The 24090-nt window shown below is 42.9% G+C and overlaps 1 protein-coding gene across 1 annotated transcript; it reads right to left on the bottom strand.

The window, feature by feature from the left end:
- Positions 1-64: 64 nt before the first annotated feature.
- LOC134423116 (vitellogenin-A2-like) lies at positions 65-21742 on the bottom strand. Its single transcript, XM_063165798.1, has 35 exons — positions 21700-21742; positions 21328-21348; positions 21000-21151; positions 19112-19363; positions 18813-18974; positions 18561-18709; positions 17993-18143; positions 17730-17887; positions 17485-17650; positions 16871-16996; positions 15659-15877; positions 15036-15253; positions 14820-14917; positions 14268-14392; positions 13559-13660; positions 12845-12964; positions 12565-12754; positions 12134-12227; positions 11139-11324; positions 10795-10933; positions 9723-9951; positions 9465-9640; positions 8943-9257; positions 8614-8661; positions 8377-8463; positions 7636-7848; positions 7401-7543; positions 5931-6069; positions 5079-5214; positions 3676-3862; positions 2351-2442; positions 1773-1870; positions 1534-1693; positions 291-452; positions 65-177 (listed from the first exon to the last, which is right to left on the bottom strand). Exons 1-35 carry the CDS (start codon positions 21737-21739, stop codon positions 65-67), a joined length of 5166 nt encoding a protein of 1721 aa, XP_063021868.1. The 5' UTR covers positions 21740-21742.
- Between the last annotated feature and the right edge of the window lie 2348 nt (positions 21743-24090).

The following is a 24090-nucleotide window of genomic DNA, read 5'->3' as shown; positions in this document are numbered from 1 at the left end:
GCGGCCTCCCCGAGGACACGGGGCCGATCCCCGCCGCCCGAGCTGAGCGGGGCCGGAGCGGGGCTCAGGCCGGGCACTGCTGCTGGCACGAACACGCCGTGTGAGCGGACACCGAGCTCACGACATCCTCGGATTTCTGGTCCAGCCGAAGCTGCCCGTCCAGGCTGAGAGCGGAGTCTGGAGGAGAAAGGAGAGCGGGGTTGGTTTGACATCGGGGCGCTCCTGTGTCTGTGCGGATTTTCACAGAACCCCGGTGACACAGCGTGGCGTGCACAGCTCACCAGACTCACCGGCTGGAACGCAGTGGAAGCCCACGGACACGGAAACAGTCTGGGTTGCTGAGCAGCCTTTCACACAGCGAAGGACTGGCTCCACGGAGAAACATTTTTCTGCTGCCTTCTCAAATGAAAGTGGCTTCTCACTTTTGACAAGTTTATGCTGCAGTTTACAAGCTACAAAACATGAACCCTCTTAAAGCATGCACAGAGTTTAGACAAATAGCTTTCAGTAGTTAATTTGTAGAACTGGCAAACACTAAGACCAATGGATGAACAGTGTGACACAGCTAGATGAAGGTAATCAGGTTGAAGTGAATCAATTTTTTGTCAAAGGCTCAGGCTTTGAGAAAATGAGGCACGTGGAGCACAGTTGCAAGGACAGAGATGGGATCTGGGTGGGACACTGATGTCCAAATCCGAAAAGATCCATGTGAAAACCTTGGTCAGCTGACACTCTACTGAAACTGAGACAGCACTTCATTTTGGAGCAGCAGTGGCTCCCAGGCATATCCTCTCTGTACTGTGAGCAGCACCACACCTGCTTTGCCGTGGCTGAGTAGCTTAGTCCTTAAGTCTATAATCCAGCCAACCCAGAGAAGCTTGATCTAAGAAAACATTACAGAAAGGCCAACACATGCCCGCAGGGTTGTGTTCCACACAAAATGTGTAGTGCACCCTAATGTAACCAACACATTCATGTTTTTATGTAGGACCTGGATGGCAAGAACAATCAGTCATTCCCAGGCTGAAGTTTTCAGACTGTGTTAATCTTCAGCCTGAGGAAATTAAACCAAGTTTTTCCCACCTCAAATGCCCTCTAAATTTGATAGTCAGGGCTAGATATGATATTTTAAATCTAATATAAAAGTCTGTAAATAACAGAATTAAAATAAAGAATGAAACTGCTAAAGATAACATAAAATTACTTTTGTCAACAGTCAAACTTCCTCCTTTTCATACTAAATTATCAACTTAGAGAGTTTTAAGTTGAACACACAAACTCCAGGTAACTATACAGTGCATAAGATGTTGATATAAAAGCCCAAAAAAACTAGAACTTGCAGTGAACTACCAAACTCAGGAAAAAAAAACAGATTTTTTTTCTTCATTTAGACTGTGGCCACTAACCACAAAATTAGCAAAAAATGAGATGACTGTGCTACAATTAATAGAAACCAACTATTCATGTGATTGATTGATTGATTGATTAATTATATGAAGGCAATTACATTAATATATGTTGAGATCTTAGTACCTCCAGTACAGGGGTCTTCTGAGACAATCCAAGAGTGACCAAAACTCACAGCATCTTTAGCTAAATATCCACTGGGTGTTTGATATTCTCTTTCTATCTCAGCATCATATTTTCCACAAATGCCACACGTTTTTCCAGCCATCCAGAAAGCAACTTGAATCTTTGTGGAAATACAGAAAAGATGCATGTAAATGCTTTTCTTCTAAAACTAAACCCACTGAAAGTAACTTAAAAATTACCTCAAGTCTGTGCCCATCATAGTATATTTTATCTATGCCATAATCTGGGGCCTTTAGTGTCAGTCCTTTCTTTTCACTGCTGAGCAGCATGCTTGCAGCTGCAACAGAAAAGAACAATGTGATCTTTCCTAAAATGAAGTTACTGTTTTAGGATCCACCCTGAACCTTTTGTTAATTTCCTGGGGACATAATGCACACTCTACAGAATCCCAAAAGAGATGGTGGGAAGTAAGAAGACTACTGCTCCCTGCCCTGGGAAGAGCTGAAGCCGCTCACAGGGGTGGCTGTGACAGGGGTCATCTAAATGCCTACTCTGTGGGTCTCTGGAATCAGCAAAACATACTGCAGGCCTGCATTTTTGGTCTGTGCAAAGATGCACAGGACCAGCATCTCATTCTTTGCTCCTCTTTCTTGCCACCCATGAGAAAATCTTGCATGAAGGCATGTTAAAGTCTCCTAACTCTTTCTCAAATTAGTCTCCTAACTCTTTTATCTTGTGATGTGTCTGCAGGATCATGTCCTCTCCTTCATCAAAGGATCAGGAAAGATTAAACAAAATCTAAATATGAGTCTCTTACCAGTATTAGATGTGTATGGAAAATCTTTTGGGGCTTGGACACCATTAATCTTCAACTGGATGAGTCCATTGGAAACATACATGTCAATCTCACTTTAAATAAAGGAAATTAGTGTAAACAAATGCTTCTCCTTTGCCCTACTCAGCTTATAATTTGCTGTTCTGGCAGAACCATCACTGCAGGATGCTCGTATCACCCTGGCATGAATGTGCCCTTTAGGGGGAAGGCTGGGGGCCCAGGTGAGTGTGCCAGCAGGAGGGCTCCCAGTGCCCTCCCCTGGCTGTGCCCATCTCTGGGGGGCTGCTCATGGCCATGGCACAGGCAGGGAGACACCAGGCTGCAGGAGCCTTGCTGCAGAGCCACCCAATTGCTATTACCTTCACATAAATGGAAGGTGCTTTACATTTCAAAGGAAGATTGGGTTTCCTAGGGCAGTTCTCTTACAGCCTGAACAGGCTGTGTATTGTAGTATTTTCTTCAGAGCAGTGTTTGCTCTAATAGAAGAAATATGAAGCTCAAGCACATCAAAAGCACATCCATACAATTACATGAAACAATCAGGCATGATTCAGTGATGAGGAATGTCTTTATCTACAAAAGATACAGTCTATAAAACAAGCTTCTTTGTGTTCTTCCATAAAACAGGTGCAGGGAATACTGGATTCCCTCTGTTTCTTTAACACTATGGCACAGTTAGGCACACATTTTTCAGAAATAAACAATTACTTGTAATGAAACCTTACAGATCAAAGTCTATTTATGTGCTTTGAAGAACACTCCCTGCAATGATTTTAGTATGCATAATCCCATGCAATTTAGGGGTGATTGCTCCAGGCTGAAACAAAGTGTATCTTAAATGAATTTCAAATAGATTAGAATATTATGTACCAACTGAGAGATGTCCTAAGAGAGTGCCTCTAATCTGGGATAAGTAATGCCCTTTTTAGCTATGTCCACTTTTCAGCAACTCTGTGTAATGACTCTGGGTTCTAATTTGTTCTAATTATTAGCTTAGTGTAGAAGGCCAGACTAATGATTACAATTTATGTGTCTGCCTAACCACTAAGTACTGAAATGAGATGGTTAAGTTCTAACAAATTAATGAAGAATTTGTGGCATTAAAGTCTTGAGGTTGCTATGAACCTCAGATATATTTCAGAAGCACTTTTAAAAGACAAAGTCCCAAATTTCAGTGACACTCCTAGATATCTTTCCATTGACATCAGTACTTCCTGCATGAATCTAATGCTGCCCTGCCAATCTGATCTTCATTTATAGCATATTCAGCTTGGCATCTATTTTTTATTAAGTTTTCAATTACTTACTGGCTGGCGACTCTGACATTTACTGCTATAAGGTCAGCAGCCTCTTCAAGTCTTTTCACCGTCACCAGGAATTTAAGCTCTGGACTACAGTCCTGCACCAAGACATGGTAGCACTTTACCGGCATTGAATAGTTAAATTCAACACCATTGAAAGTTGTGATCTTATTTTGGAAAACTGTACAATGACCTGGAAAAAAAACCAGTAAAAAGTAAGCATTTTATAATTTATATGAGACAGATATTTTATTCTAGTTTTGTAATTAAAGGAAAAAAAATCTCATTCTGCATGTTCTGATGTAGAAATTAATTAATTCTGTCAGATGAAATTTTAGATTTTTAGTAATTCAAAAGTAAAACTTTTCCAGTCCCCAGGCAGCAGGACCACACCCCTGTGATTCAGGCATTGTGTGAGATGAATTGTGCTCACAGCTGGTGCAACTCTCAGTTTGTGGCATTTTGGCTTTTCTAACTTTGTTGTAATCAAAAGAATTTCACAAGGGTTGATAACAATTCACATACCATTACCACTATAGAAAGTTTACTGAAATGCAGATACCTTTATGGAGTCATAACCAGGATTAGAAATAGAAGTTGGGAAGGAAAAAATACCATACTACATTTTTGTCTTTTTCACTGTGATGGCATTTTGTGGGAAATCCTACCACAAAGTTTCTAGCCCTGATTAGAAACTATTTTGCAACAATTGTAGTTAATACAGATTAGGTCTGGTGTTTACCTAAGAAATACCACAGAATGGCTCAGGCTAGAAGGAACTTTAAAGATCATCTAATTCCAATCCCCTTGCTATGGACAAGGACACCTTATAAATATGCATGGTATGATATTATCCCACTGATTCCATGCAAAATGTGACTCCTTATTGCAGGATTACATAAAGCTTTTCATTTTAAAACTTACCCTAAGTAAGTATAATGTGATTAGCTGTTAAGACAGCATTAATAAAACAATAATCCCTTCAAACTCAAAGTGCAGGATTTGAAATTAATGAGTACACTTTTGGAGCTGTTTCAGCTTCAACATAACAGTGCTAATCAAGCAGAGCACCCTAAATCAGTGGTCACTTAGATGTTCCTCTCACAGATTTCATTTTGTATTTTCATCACAAACAATTTTTGCTGTGAAGCTGAAATGGATGCATTTGGGAATGGAAGTATTTGAAAGTATTATTTGGCATGGAACTGAAAGTTTAATCTTCCTAGTATGTCTCCATTTCTTTATATCTTTGCTGCTTCACAGATTTTCATAGAGATGTTTTGTTTCTAACTGACATCAACTGATTTTTAAGTGAATAGATAAGTAAAAAAAATTACATCAAAAGTGTAAATCATGTTTACAAAATTTACAGAGTCAATCAATGGTTGTGCAGATAGTTACTTGCTGACCTTTAAGACTTTCAATGAGTGAAAATGTTGCTTGGGAAAAGCCCTTCCAGCCAGAGGATGGTGATGCTGAGATGGCTGTGCCCGGATGTGAAGGGACTGGCAGGGGCAGACTGATGGCTGTGTCGTAAATTGTGAGCTGAAAATCAGGCAGGAAACAAGCATGAATGGGAATGGAAATGCAAAGTACAGTATAGAGATGAGGTAGCATTTTCCTCTAATTTTCCGAGACAACTGTGCTGACTGAAATCTAAATTAGCATCTGGATTTCTGTCAGAGAGAAAAAGAAATCAAGTCCTCTGTCTACAGCATGAAATAGTTGTACAGTGTGACACATCTGCAACCAGTGGAACAGCAGTGCTAGAAATGAATTTGGATAGTCACCAATTTGCAGCTTTTTGGGTACCTGGACATCACATTTGTTCTCAGGCGGAACAGTTTGCTCACCTGAGATACACACATTCTTTCTGCCTGTACATCAAGTGCTGCTGTTTGGCTGTCTCAACAGCCTGGTTTTGCTGTCTTTTCCAGAACACAGGAACACCTGTCATCTTTCTTAAGATTTTGGGAGGAGTGGGCTTTTTCATAAGTTATTTTTTAACTTGCTGTCAATCATGATGATTATTTTCTGTTTATTTCATATGCTTGTAAGCAAATGAAATAAGCATACATGCGAAAGACAAATATGTTGTAAGATATTTTCATACTAAAACCAACTGCATGAATATAATGTCTTCTGAAGGCAGCTTCTTTATAGTTTTGATTTGTTTTTTTAATCAGCAGGTTAAAAATCCCTTAATAATCCATTTCCTAGGTATTGAGTGCTTCAGGATAAAAGATGATGGAAATTGTTACCTCTGGCAACTTAAAGACAACATCACAGGTTCTTGGGGATGTCAAAGCCATAACCAAGGTTGCCTGGTGAGAGGGACTAAGCTGTTGCCTTTGGGAAAACCCAAGCAAATAGGCAGCTCCTGGGAGAAATGAGTAAAACCTGGGGGAAAAGAAGGAAGTTACTAAAATGAACTGTCTTTGAAAGAAATTATTATTATTTGTTCACACTAAAATACCTCTGTAAAGTAATATGCATATGTGTTAGCATCAGGGCATGTTTTGCATCAGGGTTTGGTGATACATGATGTTGTATATTGAAGGAGAGGCAGCAATTTTATTTTTTAATTGGTATAAAATTGGTACAAAAGACTCTGGATGGGAGAGTAATATGAGAAGAAAAGTGTGGCAAATTTGTTTTAAACACATTCAGACTTGAAATAGGCATCAATTACATAAGCCACCAAATACTAACATGCTAAAAATATGCTAAATTCACTTTAGTAGGTCAGTCATGTAGTGGTAACTTTAGGCAAGGATCCTTTCCCCACTAAGACTGTCAACAAGCTGATGGAAGGATCTCTATGAATGAGTTTCCAAATAAGCTTGGGACTCAAACAGAGAAATACGGAAAATGTTCCTTTATAAAAAGGCTTAATCTCTGAGCAGAAAAGAAAAGGTAAGTTCTGTGGCTTTGCTCCAGTATTGTCAATTGGATGGTTTAATCTCCTCTAATAAGAGTAGATAACAGCTTTGGGTAATTCAATCTAATGTAAAAAGCTACCTTCTTCAGGAGACTTTAAATCAAATCACCTGTATGCCTTTAATGTGAAAACTTGTGTTGTAAGTGTATTTAGTTAACTGAGTTGCTGTACATGACTGTATTTTAGTAGCACTACGCCAAAAAAAGAGGCCTCAATGTGTATCTATATGTTATTGCAGGCAGATGCATGGAGGGATACAATGAATGAATGCAACAGATATTTCATTAAAAAGGTGAAACACGTGAATGGACCCCAGAATGTAAAGTTTTCAGTTTTCTTACATTAACTGTCATAAAATATTTGTTATTTAATGTGAATAAATTTTATGAGAAGTATTTGTATCACCTGCTTTAGAAGCCAGAGGCAAGTGTCTGCATTAGGAAATTAAGCAAGAGACTGATTTCATCAGAGACCCACGGTCAGGCTTCTGCTCTGAGCCTCCATGAATCAGGAAGCATGACAAGAGCCATCTCCTAATTCAGGCACTTAAAATTACAAGTCTGCAATAGATTAGGTGAAATCCCATCATCCCAAGTGGTTTTCTTGCATACAAAAATGCAGTAATTATGCTTTGAGGGAATGAATACAGAGAAAGCAAACATTTGTAATCTGATTTTATGAAATCCTACTGATTGAAGGGATTTTTTTCTAGCTTGGAAATTGCAGAACTGAATCTGCATTTATTTGGAGCACTGAGATATATTTTTCAAAGACTAAAGTGAAATCTCACCATCTTGCAGTAGTTCGGATTATTGAAGGCACTTTCAGCCACTCCAGCTTCATCTGCATAGCTGGGTAAGCAGCAAATTGCCCTGCTGCAATCTGAGTAGCAATCTGGTAGTCCTGGCAATTTTTACCCCATTTAAGAGAGCCCTAGTAAAGGAAAATAAATAAATTTTTACATAAAACATAGCAAGATCATTATGTTTCATTTAAATTTGGGCTGATTGATATTTTAAACTTACTGATATTTTTCGGTAATTTATTACTGAAGCATCAGCACAGAGTTTCCATCTGCTTGGTCCTGTGATGCTTGAACCAAACATCTGTATTCTCCACCTCTTGGGCTGTGTGTCAGTGTACAGGACAAGCTGAAATCCTGTTGGCTGCTTGTTTCTGTAGATGGCACGAAGAACTGCAGCCAGTATTGGTGGCTTTCTGTCTCCCAGGAATTCAGGCTTTGGCGAGTAGAGAGGAAACAGAGACCAAAGACACAAAGAAGGCATTAGAATTACCATAGTAAAACCACTGGCATGACCAATGTAACTAAGACTATGATGGGAATTTTTTTGTAAATTTTTTTGTAGTTTCAATGCCTAATGAACAAAAGAGTAGCAGAGTCAACTCCTAAACTTTTACAGAAAGATACACAAGGAAAATATCCCTGAAACCAGCTTCTGATCCAGCAGGTCAGCACTTCTAAAGTGTTCTGGTTTTTATAGTGAATTATTTGCTGAGCAAGACAAATTTCAACATATACAGCAATACATTCATGTTTCATTCAAAAAAGTAACCTGTATTAAATGAATATTAAATTACAGTCAGTGATTATCCAACGTGCTCACCTTTATAAAATGAGAAACAGTTCAATTTCTTTCTATATACCTTTTATGCTAAATCATTGTAATTTTCCTATCTGTTACAAATATACAAAAACTGGAAATGCAAAGTAAATGTTTGGGTTTCTTGCAGATTAAGACATTCACCTGAGATATGGCTCTGGAGAAATCTTCATCACTAGCTGAGGAAGAAGAAGAGCTGATGCTGATGTTCAGGATTTCCCCTCCTGTGTCCTGCAAAAAGAAAGAATCACCTTGAAGCAGGTGCCTACCACTGGAAGGTGTTGCAAAATTAATTTATCATATTTTCACTCCCAGAGAACTAGGATCTAATTGCAGAAAGACAGCAAGACTAGTTGTACATGCTGCATGCAGTAAATGTACCTGTTCATCCACTGGCTTAAACAAAAGCTGGTAAACAGGTGGGTTTGCCTGTGAAAATAGATAGTATGTAAGATCCAAGGGAAAATAAAGAACTAATTTTTGAAAAATGCATTAAAAATTTCAGTTCTGAGTATGGAAAAAAAAAGGCAGAAAATTACATTTTTTAAGCATTTTATGGTGAAAAATTCTGAAATGTCAAAATTCTGATCTGAAATGCTTCAGAGAACCAGGGTTACTCTTTCTTTTGTCCACAGTCTATGAGCTCAATTTTCTGATGTACAAAAGCAGTCACTATAAGAAATATAAAGGGTCCAGCCAGAGTGAATTACCTGTTGGTTGGAATATTCCCTGTCCCCACTGCAGTGCCTGTCCCCAGAGTGGTCCTCCTGGCTGCTGCTGCTGCTGCATGCTGTGCTGCCAGCAGAGCTCCCACTGCTGCTCCTGCTGCCACGCTGCTGCCCAGACTGCCTTCTCTCATCCTTCCTGTGATGATCTCCAGGCTCTCTGCCCTCAGCAGAGGAAGCAGCAGAGGAGGAGGATGAGCTGGAGAGGTGGGGTGTGCTGGGCTCTGCCCACAGGCCTGTGTGTTCAGTGTTGTACTCTCGGTTAATCCGTTTTGTGCGGCGCCGTGTCTTATTTGCAGCCTCCAAAAACAGTTGAAAGCATTATGAATTTATTGCTTGTTCTGCTACATTTCCCTGGCTGTCAGATAAGATGCTCACCACAGGCTTTCAAGGAAAGAGAATTCCTCCCAGCCCACCTCCTTGCTTTGCCATGCCAGTTTCCCACAATGGAAACCCTTGGCTTCATTATAGGAAATATTTCCCTCCCTGATGCTCAAAGTCTCTTACCATGAGCACCTCTTCAATGCCTAGAATCTTCTTCAGTTTAGCTTGAATGTCCTCGTATGGAGCTGCCTCTCCCTCTTCCTTTGACCCTGAGCTTGATACCTCAATTATTTTTGAAGCTGCTTTGGGTCCTGCTTGAACCTCCAGCTGTATTTTGTCAATGTCAGCATCTGTACGAACTAAAGGCAAAAGCATTCCAGGGTTTGCTGCTTGAGCATTATCTACAGTGATTGTCAGAAAAACTTGTTTTTATGATTTTACCTGGCTTTAAAATTATTTTGGCTTCAAATTCTTCATATAATTCATGCAGATAGGTATTTCTTAAGGAAGCAGAATTTTGTGATTTAAGGCTGAGACAAGTAGAGCATCCCAAACTTTCAAATTTTTTACAGAACCTGCGTGTGTGAAATCTTCTTCCTGCATTGTTGTGACGTATCTCTTCTGGACCTTTCTGGTATCCTTTGGATATTGCATTAGGCATGCTGCTTTGCTGTATTAAACAAAAATAAGGCATATAAAGTAATTTTCCATAAAAAAAATAAAATTGTCCCAGCTCTTAAAATAATCCCTCCAGTTAATGAAGAGAATGCTGACAGTCCTGCTTCAAGAAGGAAGCAATGCTTAGAATTAGAGATCCAGGCACTGAAAGCAGTGTGGTTTCCTACAAAGTTGTCTCTGGAAGAATTAGAGATCCAGGCACTGAAAGCAATGGGGTTTCCTCCAAAATGCTCTGTGGAAGAGGACATCTCTCCTGCCCACCCTTTCTCAGGCAGTGCTTCACAAACACACTTCCAGTGAGAACCTGCAGGGCTCTTTGCAGGGGCAGTCCCTCTGCATCCCTTTCAGGCTTCTGGTCCTCCTGCTGGAAGCCAGCGCAGCCTTCCCATGCCAACTTCTGAAGAGCACATGACAGAATGTGCTCCTGCAACCCACTAAGAATTATCTCAGGATTTGTGAAGAAAAATCTATATCCTGCCCAAGAACCATATTTTTCACATTAGTCCGATTCAGGAAAAATAATTTTAAAAAAGAGATATTGTACAGAGGATGTGAATTTCAGACACCTTCCCATGACTGTAAAGAAATAGGAAGACATGCTGTCAAAGCAGCCCTGCCTGCATGCAGTGAAGAAAGTCAGCGGACTGTGAAGGATCATGTAATGAACCCATTGGGTTTTAGGCTTGGTGTGGGAAGTATCAGGCCCCTGTTGAATTTCACCATTCCTGTGTTTGTGATCTGGTTGGCCAGCTCCCATGTCAGGGGTGCCCAGCCCTTCAGGGGAGCTCTCTGCTCTCTGCCTGTCTGCACTACAGGTGGCAAGAGGCTTCCTTACCTTCCAGCCACCAGGTTTTGATGATCCTTCTGTTGACTCCTGGTCAGAGATACTTGGTATTTCTCCTTTGGGGAAAATCTGGGATTTCTTTTCAGAATTTACCTCTTCCATGTTCCTTGAAATAGCATAAACTTCACTCCTGTGGAGGTGATAAATGGCACACAAATAACACCTTCTGATTTCACTCTACCCATCTTTCCTGGTGCAAAAAAGACATTACAAAGCTTTGTTTGACTGCTGAGGTATGGCAGACCTTAACAAGTAGTTGTATACTTGTTATTTTATAACAGGGAACTCAAAATCAGTAACACAGAGCAAGCAAAATGAAAAAAGCTCTCCTGTACCTCGCAGCTGCGAGCTCAACCTCTTGATGGCAGGGAAGGGTTTCAATCTTCAAATTTTTCTCTTTCATATTTATCCTGGCATCAAATTTCATTGTAGTGTTGGCACTGAACTCTGCATGATATTCAAAACCACTCTGAAAGTACTGTGTATTAATCCCCATCATTGCAATCATATGAAAATATGCTCTGAAAAATTGGAAATAAAACCAGGCATAATTATATATTAATATGCAAAAATTTAACTTTGAAATGCAAAAGTACATTTTCATGCTGTTCTTTTATTGTAAGACCCACTACAGATGGATGAAGAGATTTATCACAACAGGATAAGAAAAAAGCTAAGATGCCACTGGAAAACGTGGTTTGTCTGAAAAACAAAGCTAACAGGAACCTTCTGACTGCATTGTCACTGGTATTGTCATTGTCTTTGTTTGAGGACAAGCTAACTCCAGAATCTCATAGCTTCAGATTCTGCCTATTTTTATAATATTATCACTCTTATTATTGTTATCATCATTGTTACTATTATCATTATTAGTACTGTTGCTTTTGCAGGTCCAGAAGCATTTCTCCTTGCTCCCTGAAATACTTCTGGCTTATGCCAGGTGATGATGCCATTCTATGCTGAAATTGTAAAAAACTTGATACATAAGATAATGTATTTTCATCTCTTAGTATCTTTAGTCATTGAACAGGTACAAATGCAAGCATTTCTTGCAGTGGCAGAATAGCACAGTATCCTGTGGGATACTATGCACGTTGCTGGATTTGCAGGGTTGTAAAGTATCAGGGGATTGTGTTACTTTCTCTAGACTAGCAGATTTGTCCAAAATCTGGGACAAGTAAGATTCCTGTATAGCTACACGTAGCTATACATATCTATGTCAGATGTGACTGACATATATCTGTGTCACGACGTATCTATGTCAGATATAACTATAACTATAAATATTTATTTTTGTGTGTGTGTATGTGAATATATATGTAATATTTACTTTGGCCTGATGTCAGCATGAATATCCGTCTTGGATTCCCACAACTGTGAGGGTTTAAAATTGTCAGATACTGGGGGTGATAACTTTACATCCACTGAAAAAGACAGACAGAAATTATATGAACAGAGAAACAATAAATTCTGGGGATAAAATACTTTCAATAAGCATAATAGTTAAGGCAAGAGCAGTGCTTTTACATTTTGAAATACTTTACATGGTTATTTAAAGGTTGCTAATACCAAACCAGAGTTATACAAATATATCTCAAGTGAAATATCCTAATTATTTCTCAAACGCTTTGGAGGCAGCTGGTCACTTAGGTTTCAACATTACTGGGGTATCTTTCAAGATTATAGAGGATTCAGTTTGAGCAGAGGGATTGGACACACAGTTGTGTGTGGAACCTGCTCAGTTTGGCTTCCCACACTCACCATCAGCTGCAGCCTGGGCCACTGTGGCCCCGCACAGCCCGAGCTCCAGGGGCAGCCCAGCGACGGTGGGGACGATGTGCCTCATCTCAGCCACCAGCACTGGCAGGGTCCATCGCCCTGAAATGCCTCTCTGGACCTCCTCCACCACTTTTTTCACTACTGGCTGCCAGTCTGATGATCCAGTTAGACTCTGGAAACAGAGAAATAGGTTAGGTAAGAGGAGACACGGAAGGGAAGTTATTCAGAATTGCAGACAAAAAGTCAACAGCCTTGTCAGTACCATCATAGTCTGTTGAATGGCCTCTTTGTCAATGTCAGCAAAGGCAATCTCTTGACCAAATACTTTGATGTAAGCAGATACCAGGGGGTCTTCTGGCGGCAGTTCTTTCCATCCCAGAAACTGTGGTGTTTAGGAGACATTGGGAGAAAGGGAAGGAGCAGAAAATATCATTTAAAGTGAAGCAATGTATTAACAAAGAGTAGATCCCATCTGAAGGATGAGAACTGTGGTTCCTTAGCCAAAAACCCAATAGGGATGTTATGGGTCTGAACAAATGTGGCCTTTCTTAATTGCATAGCTGATTTCAGAAAGAGTTTCCCCATGTAAGGATGAGGTAAGGGCAAGGTAATTTCTGCTGCTGTAAGTAGTAGGTGACACCCAAGGAGTCATGAAGGAAAAACCTTATTCAATTATCATTTCAAAACAGAAGAACAACCACTTAGTGTGTTCTAACATACACTTTAAAACATTTTGGCTCTCAGCAGCAGCCTCATCTTTTGTTCTATACATTAAGAGCTAACGCATGTTGAGTGAAAAGGTGGCAGCTGTTGAGAGAGTAAGTACAATGTAAGTGCAGCTTTCCATGACTGAGCAGGATGACGGACTCCTTTCTTCCAGAAACATCAAAGGGATGGCTCAGTGGGTGGGTGATGCAACCCTGGTTCTGTGAGGAGCTGTCTGATGCAGACAGGTCAGAAAGGTGCCCAGACATACCGATTTACCCAGCTCCTTCAGGGTCTTGTACGTGTCATAGTCAGCAAAGGGAATGTTCTGCTTCCTCAGGAGCTTGGTGAGGCCTTGTGACCGGAAAGCCACCTGTAGGAAAGAGTCAGGCAGCACAGCCCCAGTACAAGAGTGCTCAGGAAAACTCTTGTGCCTGGGATTAACTCACTGAGGCCACATGAAATACTTGTTTCATTAAGCCATTGCATTATAAGGACATGTGTACCTGGTGGGTGGCTGCAGGCTATGGCTGCAGATGCTGAGGACGTGCTGAGCCAGCCAGCCTTAAATTAGTCAGCAGGGATAATTTTAGGGTAGGGCAGAACTCAGCCCAGGCTACAAAGCTTGCTCAAGAAGCTGTGTGAATTCCTGCATGCTGTTACATGGAGCTTTGTGCTGCCCTGGCTGTGCTGCTGGCTGAAATTTAATTTCCCTGTACTTATGCAAAATACCCTGGATCCCATGTGACTTTAGGTGGGCAGATGGATGTTCTGCTGCATAAGCTTTCCTCCGCTCCTAGACTTACATGCCTATACTGGATGTGTTCATTGATGAATGTGTGTGTCAAGAAGCCCAAATAAAAGAAGTAAAATCATAATCATTATCTAAATTTTCCCTTCGACGTCCACCCTCACAGCCAGAACTGGAGTTAAACACTACATCACAGTCCAAAAGCTGGCTGCCTTAATGCAATACTTACCTCAATAATATCCATTGCAGTGTTTGCATAATAGCCTCTTACTTTTGTGATTATGTCAGATGGAAACATGGTGCTGGGACTGTTCATTAGATAGACCCTCCAAATGGCACCAGCCTGATACTGAACTGTCACAGGAATAAAACACAGCAGAAATTAGGGTCTCCAAGGTTCTGGTGCACATAAGCCACCTCAGCTATGTGCTGGGGGATCAAGATCACAAGGGGCTCTGTCAGGGTTCAGTCCCATAGGTCCTCAAGCTTGCAACCTCAAGAGGAGGACTTTATTCTAGGGCAGAGTCAACACAACCCCAGGGACTGAAAAAGGAGGCCTAAATCCATGTGCAAGCACCACTTTCCCCAGCAGAGATACCAGAGATTTGGATTTGGAAGAGTCACAGGAAATTTTGCATGTTAGGAAGTTCTTCTGCTTTTTCTATTTCAAGAGTGCACTAAATTCACAGTTCATGATTGGATTTTGGATGAAAATCACAGAACACAATAGAGGCATTTGGCTACCTAAGCTGAGGAAGTGCACAGGGCAGCTGGTACTCACAGGAATAGTCACTGATCTGAATGACCTTGCTGTAGCGATAGCTCAGCCTGTCAAGCCTGGGGCCCAGGAGTTTAATGGCAACGTTGCAAGCAGCAGATCTGAGTAAGAGAATTAAAATCATATGAAGAGAGTCGACTGTGACCAAATTCTTAGAAAACTGCATGGAAAAAAAAAATCTCAGTTTTGTACTAAAAATATACTTCTTCCTCTACTTACAGTTTATGGAGCTGTGGGATCCTGCCTGCTGCCAAAGCCTTCATGTGTGAATATGCAAAACTGGCTACTTGCAGGCTGGGCTCTGTCAGCAGCGAGGTGGCCAGAGCTGTTACTGTTGGAAGAGCAGGCTTGGTTTCGAAGAGAACGACACAAGCCACCATTCGGACGTTGGGAGCAAGCGTGCTGTCCATAAACACCTGCAGGGTGAGCTCCCTTACCTACAGAGGGGAGAGAGAACCTCTGAGAAGCCCATAACTTCCTGTGAGCAGCGCTTCCAGAACAGTGCATATGTGCTCTGCAGAGGATGGAGAACAGAACCCTAAACAAGAGATGTGGGCACGGCAGCTGTCACCAAAAGTGAAGATATTGCAGGGTGCACAGTGAGCAGGGCTGGGAGAAACAGCCATTAGGATGAGCATTACAGGGACTAAAGCACTCTTTCCCAGGATATCAGCAAGGATGGGATGATGTCAGGAGTTTGCAGCATGGCAGGAGGAAGACCAGTAACTGAGAAGCCTGTCCAGAGTTGCTAACATTACCTGATGGCTTTGTTATTCCTGAATCACTAAGCAAACCCAATCCATACCCTTTAAGACGTTTGTTTAAATAATAATTGCAGTTACTTTTGCAGGGTCTTTTCTTGCAATTTTCCTTAAAGCCAAAACAGCATCAACATGAATTCTGTTTGGTAATGAAGCTGCAGCTGCAGAAAACGTCGGCAAAAACTTCAGGATGCGTTTGATACTGGCTGGCTCTCCTGCATTGCCCATGGCTTTCAGGGCCAAGGACATGTCTTTGGCATCACCTCTGCTGGTGGCTTCAGTAGCAAGGTCATGGAGTGGCTGAAAATGAAGCAGACACTGTTAACCTCACCAGGTAATGGTCAATGATCTTGTAGTAGTGCATAAAAATGTGCTGTCCATAGCAAGCAGAACAATTACTGCTGCAAATCCCAGAGCTGAGCTCTTCAGGCTTTTCTTCCAGGAAAATCCCATCCTTATCAGGATGCTAAACATGGACCATACAAATAAACTTGGTTTTCTCCTTGCACGGTGTTGTAGTTGATTTTGAATTGTGCCTGAGCCTGAGTGTAGGAGACAATCCCAGGTGGGTGCCTGCACCAAAGAGCCTTTTGCAAGTCCAAAGGCAGTGTTGAGCTCATGCCAAGCTCAGTTGTTCCCAGGGCCACCTCTGCCAGCCCTGCCAAATTGCACTTGCATTTTTCACTTCCTACAATAATTTCAAGTTTACTTGAACAGTTCTGCTTTTCTGAGAAGCAGAATTACAATTCTGGTGGCGTGGCTTTATTTCACTTTATTTTGGAAGACTGAAACACATGTTAAACACAGCAAGGCCTTCTCAGTGCTGTGGTCCTGCTGAGCAAGGAGCTGGGACTGCACGGTCCAAGAACAATGTCCTGAATATTTCTGCAGTTGTGTAGCAGGGCTTCCTTGGAAGCCCTAACCTATGACATACCTAGAGCTTTGCTTATATTCACACTTCACTGTCTTTTTAAGTATATTCTACCTAATGTCAAAGTGGAATCATAGAATCATGATTATTTTGCTTTAATCTGAGTTTGTCACAACTTAACTCAGTTTCAGGCTGGTTACAGGATCCATTATCCCAATGGGCTTCTAGTATTACATTTGAAATTCTGAACTATTCCAGCCTGTTCTCTCAAAGGCATCAGCTCAGTGTTTCATTCTGTCTTTGCATTGCTGAGTGAGGCATGCAAATCGTGAGTTACCTAATTGTCAGCATTGTGAGAGCTAAATTAAAGGCACTTTAAAAAATTTTTCACCTTTTATGAGTAAGAAATGAGAGTCACATACCTGAAGAAGTTCATTTGGACACAGTAAAGCGTGAGCACAGTATTTATTCACCATGCTACCATATCCTAGGTAGACAATTATCCTATGCATCAGTACTTTCTGGATTTGGGGACAGGTCAGAAAACTCTGCAGAAGGAAGAAGTATCATTTTTTACTGTTTCTAATAATTAGAGCTGTATTTATCAATAAATGGATGTGAGAAATAGATAAAATTGATTTGTGCTGTTTCTAAATAATTTCAGGAATTAAATCGAATGCTAGACATTCAGCTACAAGAAAATTAAGTAGATTTGCCCCAGTTATGCTGTATGCTCTTTAGATACTGATTACATATTATTTTCTTGAGTTTGTCTTTTTTCTTTTTAACTTCTGATTTGGCAAAAAGAATCAACAGTAGTTTTTTTATAGTTTGTGGTGTTTAATATAAAATATAATTACAAACTTTTGGAAACAAGTGTTTGGGAACATTTTATGAAACATTTCCCATTTTTGTTAGTACATTGCATTTTATAAGTTTAGATGGAAATGCGCTGTATCTTTCACTTATAATCCTAAGAATTGACCTTTAAAAAGGAGTGAGAGGGAAAACAAAAGCACGAATGATCTGTACTCACTGAGGCAATTTCCAGGGTCTTTATGTTTGGCGTAACAAAATGGAAGGCGAGAGGGAGAGTCACTGCTGCTTCCCAGATGTTCAGCTTCTTGTCATGGATTTTTTGCTTCAGGAATCTGAACGTGTCAGTGGCTCCAGCAGCACAGATGGCACTCAGGAACCAGGGCCTGCCAGGGAAAGGAGCACTCATCACCTCACTGCCCAGTGTGCCTCTGGTCAGAATCCCTGGCTGAAGGACATAGTTACCTGTAGGGGAGTTCCTTGACAAACTGCAGCCACAAAGACTCGATTTGATCAAGGGTTGCTACACGAAAAAGCTGGATCACTTGTAAGAACTTGGCTATAGCTTCTTTGGTGGCTCCTTTCTCGTTATTCTCAACTAATTGCCGCAGCGTCTCTGTTAGCTGGGGGAAAAACAGACAGCTGGAAGTATTCATTTCTAAAGTAATTATGTGATGACCTGTTAACCTTATAAATAGTGAAAGTGGATGAAAGTAAGCCTCTAATACCTGTAAATCTGGATTTTTTATCCTTAATAGAGGAATTGGCATCTGGAGTAGCTCTCCTGAGAAATGGTAACGAAGACTCCCCTGTTTATGCAGCTGAACTGTTGGTTCACTGAGAGGAGGCCTTTTAGTGCCGACCAGGGACAGCTCTTGTCTTCAAGGGAAAGAGGGAAATGCATCAGTAGACAGCAAGCACACTGTGCATGAAGGGCTTGCACAGCGTTGGAGCAGACTGAGGGCTACCCAGCAGGACTGCAAATGGAGGGGCACTTCCCTGTTCATCCATGGCTCAGGATTATCTGGAAAAGCCATAGACTGCAAAAGCCTTTGTGAGAGCTTGTTAAAGTCTCTGAGAGGTTGGACAGATGTTTTGGGTGGCCTAAACAGTAGGGCACAGGCCAGCTGAAACACCCTGGGCATCCTGGGCTGGGCATCCCAGGAGCTGTACAGTGTTTTGGCCCTTGGCAGCGACAGGCCAGACACTTCTTGTTCTCTCACAAATCAACAGCAAATACATAATCAGTTTTAAGCATCTCCTCCTGGCTGTGATAATGTAAGGACATGCACCTACCTCACCTCCACGACTGCTGCCCCGTTGGGTTCATTGAAAGGAGAGATCTGGTACACCTGGTCCGACATAGCGGACATCAACGATGCCCCACTGTCGTCATACCTGATCTTGTAGGTGGATGTCACCGTGCCCTTAATGTTTCTGGCTTTCTAGAAGTGCAAAGAGACCACTCAGAAACAGGAGTGGGCTGGTGAGCCCAGAGGAGCCAAAGCCCCACGAGCAGCAGTGCAGGGGTGGCTCCTGCCCTCGTACCAGGGCGCAGGTGGGGCAGGGCCGCACGTAGGCCATCCCCAGGTTCCTCACTGCTTTGTCCTGGCAGTCTGTCAGGTCCTTGCTTTTGGAAACTGTGGCACGTTTATTCATGCTGTCGTCCTGGATAACGTATCTGGTTTGGCAGATGCCTTCAATCCCAGCCTGCAAGTATGGGTTAAACACAGTGAATGCCCACTTGAAACAGCAATAAAAAGGTCAAAGAAAATGGTCTGGGAAGTATAACTTACTCTTTAATTTGAAATTAGACTAAAAGTAAAATCAGAATGGAAAAAACAAACCTCCTGTAGCTCATACACATTTTGTGTCTTTTTGATGGTTATCTGCAGCGTGTTCAGAACCCCTCTCGCTAGGTTAGTGCACAGAACAGGACAGTCCTCAGGGGCAAAAATACTCCCAACCCTTCCTTCAGTGTATTCAAACTTAAAGGGCTGGCTGAGACAGGCAGCAATGGTTTCTGAGAGCCTCGAAGACGGAGTGAAGGAGTCAATGGGCCAGAAGCCATTGTGTTCCTCCAGCTTTGGAGATCGAATCTGTGAGCAAAAATAGGAGAACAACCATATTTTTCACCATCAGATTGAAATAGTCTATCATACAGAAACTGGACACTCCTCTTCCATGGCAAGACAAAAGTCACTTGTCTAACAGTGCAGGAAACAATTTCCAGTTTGGACTCCTGTGCTCAGCCTAGGAAATGCAAACTTCCATGAAGGATTTCTGCCAGAAAAATAAGATTATGTGAGCAGAATTCAAAAATTCAGCAAGTCTGATTAAGTTTGTAGACTGAGTGAAATACCAGCTACCAACAATCAGTACAAGCAGGATACTCACTCCTTTCCCACAGATGACAAGTGAGATCTCCCTTCAGTCTGCAAGGCAGCCAAGCCATTATTGCCCAAGCTGCCTGCCTGAGCACACAGGGACTGTTCTGGCTGCTGCTCCAGGTCCAGCACGTCCCCGAGCACCAAAGGCACGGCAGAGCTGATGAGGGAGCAGAGCTCACACCTTTGGAAGTGGCTGACATCCCTTGAGCTCCTCTGGCTGTAAAGCCTGTGCTCAAGTCCTTGACTGCTACCTAGTGGAAGTGTGTGCCTGCAAGCACAGACCCATCCAGTCCCTCACACACACACCTCCCACCCTCGTGCATTAAAGTACATGTTCCTGCAGAGGGAAAAGGTGTGGGCTCAGTGCTCTGTTTTATTTTAGGCATTTATAATCGATGCTGTAAGGGTGGCTTGCCTCTTGTCACATTTTCTCAAATCCTACTCAAGGCTCCTGTCTCAACTCCAGTGAGGTTACACAGAGCCTGCAAGGGCAGCCCTGTGCAAAGTTTGACAATAGGTATTCCTTCACTGTTTCACTTACATATGTGCAGGATTACAGACTGAGAAAACCCCTAGGTGAGTGCTAAGGGCAGCTCCCACAGCTTTTTCTCCATGTGCTGTCTTCTCAGTCCCTAGTCTGTGGTCTTTCGTGCCATGCCAGTATTTTAAACTGTTTGGTTTAATCTTTTTGATGAGTAACAATATCAAAAGGGGGATAATGGAGACAGTTGGGTCTTTCTCATGTGATATCTGAATTCCAGTGCTGAGCTTTTTTAGGCAATGGACCAGGTTAAAAAACATGGACATTTCATTCTAGAATGCTCATGTTCATACCCAAGCTTAGTGTTGCCTTAGTAAAATCATGTTAGGACATTTGTTTAAAGAGCTGCCAACCATATTTTGTATGGAGGTGAACCCGAGGCAGCTTTGGCCAGGGGGCCCAGACCCTGATGGCAGCAGAGAGAAGCAGCTCCAGCTCCTTCCTGCAGAGGAGCAGGCTGTGAGCAAGCCTGTGGTGCTCTCTGTAGGTCCCTGCCAGTGACCAAAGCGTTCTGGATGAGCTGTAGACCCTTCAGCAGTGCTCTCCCCACCATAACCTGGTGTGCAGGGTGCAGAGCTCAGTGCCCATGTCCACACCTCTGTCCCTGCTGGGGAATCTTCACTGCCTCAGGGAAACTGCTGGGGCCTGGAGGGCCATCTCAGCAGTGGGTAGGGCCCACAGCTTTTGTGAGAGCTCTACATCTTTTGTCACTTATTCTGCCAGCCTGGAGGTATGAATGCAGCATCTTTAGCTGCATGATCTCAGTGGGAGGGTGGGAGGGCTCCTATGGCCATGGTGATTTACCTGCAGAAGGTGCTCACTGAGGGACACACGGCTGATCTCCACCTTGCTGGCCAGCCTCAGCCCTGCCATGGCCATGCTCCTGTCAGGGAACCCATGCATAATGATGCTCTCATAGCTGTACAGGTAGGTCTTGCCCATGTGAAAAACAGGCTCTGTCAGGGAAAAAATATAACACAAACACTTTCATGACTGTTGTGATGTTACTTGAACCAGCCCAGCAAAGAAAGATGAAACTCTCACTGCCACAAAACAGGGGCAAGCAGTGGGCAAGGCAAGGCTGTGAGGGAAGGCAGCAAGGGAGCTGCTGCATGGCAGGGGAGCCACTTACCAAGGTCCTGCTTCTGGCCTTCTGCGATGAAGGAAAGAGAAGTGTTAATGAAAAAAAAAACATTTCTGTAGATCCTTTAATGTATTATTCATTAAGTCAGCATGCTAATGGTTGGCAAACCACCAGAAATGGGGCTCACCCCACACCCCCAGGACACCAAGCCCATGCCAGCCCTGCTCACTCGCTGCTGCTTGCTTGGCTTTTCTCTGCTGCTGAGCTTAGCACAGAAATCTAACAGTTTACAGCTGAAGCTATTAAAGGGCTTCAGCAAATGAAGTTGTAAATATCCCTGAAAAGCCCCAAGGAGATGCAATTTGCTCAGGATCACAGTGGCTGTCACAGCTCAGCAGTGATGGTAAAGCTTCTACTTACCCACGAGGGCGAGCACCAGGGCCAGGATGAGTCCCTTCATGCTAAAAGTGACTGAAGTACACAGGGGAAACCTGGGGCTTTTATAGAAGAATTATTAACAGGCACAGTGAATTTTGTTGAATTATCAACTTCTTATCAACCACCCAAAAACCCTTTGAGGGAGAGGGGGTTGGGGTCAGGGCAATGGATATTTTTGCTGAACCAAAACCATCACAAGTTCTCTTGTTCTCACTTCACCAACTAAATGTCTTGAAAGTACCTTTAGAAACAACTACCTAGAAGTATTAAAACATAGTTAAAGCCAAAATTTTTATTATGTAAACAAAGCTACTAATTATCCCTACTCCCTGAGAGCACCTGGTGCTATTGCAGTCTGTGCTGACTCTGTCTGGGTTGTCCTGACCTGACCATAAGACACACAGCTTATCTAAGTGATAGTGCCCCAGCAGGATTATGCAAACCCTGGCCAGCTCTCCTGTGACACCGTGCCCACCCCTGCCCTGCTGTGAGTGGGACAGGCTGTCAGCACAGAGCTGCTCTCTGGGACAGGGACTTCACCCAGTGACACAAACCTGCTGTCATTGTCACGAGGGCCATGGCTTAATGCTGCTGACGTCCACACTTCCCTCTCCCGCCTTCTCTTCCAGGGCTGATGTGCCAGCCCTTCCACTGGTGTGTTTAGGCACAGAGAGGTGTTGGTGGGGGCTGCCTGGCAAGGGGGACAGAGAGAGGCTGACAGGTGTTACAGATCAGACCTCTTGGCTTAACAAAGGTGGACAACGTGCAGGCCACCCCAACTCTTCACATCCCACAACAAGGGAACATCTTCAGCCCATGGTGGAGCCCCCTTCTCTCATCAGAAGGCATTTTCCCTGTCCCTGTGTAGGGAAACCCACAGATCTCTCAGGCTGCTCTGGGCTCCAGGTTTGGCTCTGTTCCCAAGCCCACCAGTTCCCTGCAGTCAGGTCATGGAGGGCTCCATCAGGAATCAGCACAGGGAGGGCTGAGGCAGCCCAGGGCTGGGGGATTCACCTTGGCACCGTGTGGCCACTGTTTCCCCACCACCCTTCTCCTCTCTGGGAGGGAACAAAGCCGCTGCAGCCCACCTCTCTGTGGGGAGGGACTGGATTCATTTTCTCACCCACAGACCAGTGGCTCCTATCCAGGACAGCTTAGTTTTTGTAATGTTCTTTAGCTGATGGGGTTTTATAATTAGCCTTTGGGACATAATTTATAATGTCTGACAAACAGTGGATTTTCTTTCTAGATCAAAGACCGCATCTGTAGGGAAAAAAAAACCCAAAGAAATTTGAAGCATGACAAATCCCTCACCGTGTTTTTACTGACTCTGTATTCAGGTCCTGTTTTTTTTAACCCCTTCCCTTGTAAAACTAGTAGCACGTAATAGAAAGCCAAGCTATCCACTGGAGAGTTTTGTCATGTCTTTGGAGATTTGGTAAATGTATTTAAGGGTTTGAGTATACAGCTACTGGCCACTGGTACTCAAGGCTCAAAAGCCATTATGGCATAGCTATAGCAGCTGCACAGGTTTAGGTTTTTAAAAAAAAAAAACATCTTGCAAGAAGCAAGGACTTGAGGTCAGTGGCAGTACAAGTAGAAAGCTGCTGTGATGGTAATATTAAATGCAACAATGCTTGTATTCTCAAAATTATAACACTATATCCCTGCAACATCACACTATAACAGTGACTTCTCAAAATAAAGGTCAAACAGCATTCCTCAAAATAAAGGTCCTCACTGGCAGCTGTACAGGCTGCACCCAGCTGCAAGGGCAGGGTCTCCCCAGAATCACCTGCACTGCAGAATCTTGTCCCCATCCCTCCCTCTGGGCAGCAGATGCTGCATCCCTGGTCATCCTAGCCATGCTGCTGCCACAGGGACATCTGTTCTTCTGCTTCAAGGGTCACCTAAACCCGCTGGCAAGGGCTTTGTCTCTACTGACTTCTCTATGAAACTGAAACCTCTCCTTTTCTGGGTCACTTCTTCAGTACCTCAATAACAAATCCCAGTCTTTGCCCCCATATATTCACAGCCCTTTTACACTAGTATTTCTCAGAAGGATATGATCTGAATTAAAAAGAAGAGAGGAAAAAAATCCCCAAACTAAGAAAATTGTGAGGGTGACAAACAGTTTGGCTGAGCCCATTTCCCTCGAGCTGTGGCAGTGGAGAGAGGAGCAGAGGCTGCTGAGGGCCCTCCACAGGCTCTCATGAGATGGACACCTACACCCACCTGGCCTGCAGTCCCACAGAGGCTCTGGCTGCCCTGGCTGATGCTCACCCAGGCTCTCCTGCCAGGGCAGTGCTGCTGGGGTTCAGCACACCTGCATGCTGAGGCTGCTGGAAAACAATTCCCCCAAAACTCTGCTCC

Source organism: Melospiza melodia, chromosome 11 (genome assembly GCF_035770615.1).
Source record: "Melospiza melodia melodia isolate bMelMel2 chromosome 11, bMelMel2.pri, whole genome shotgun sequence".
Classification (NCBI taxonomy): Eukaryota; Metazoa; Chordata; class Aves; order Passeriformes; family Passerellidae; genus Melospiza; species Melospiza melodia.
This window is presented reverse-complemented; position numbering and strand designations above follow the sequence as displayed.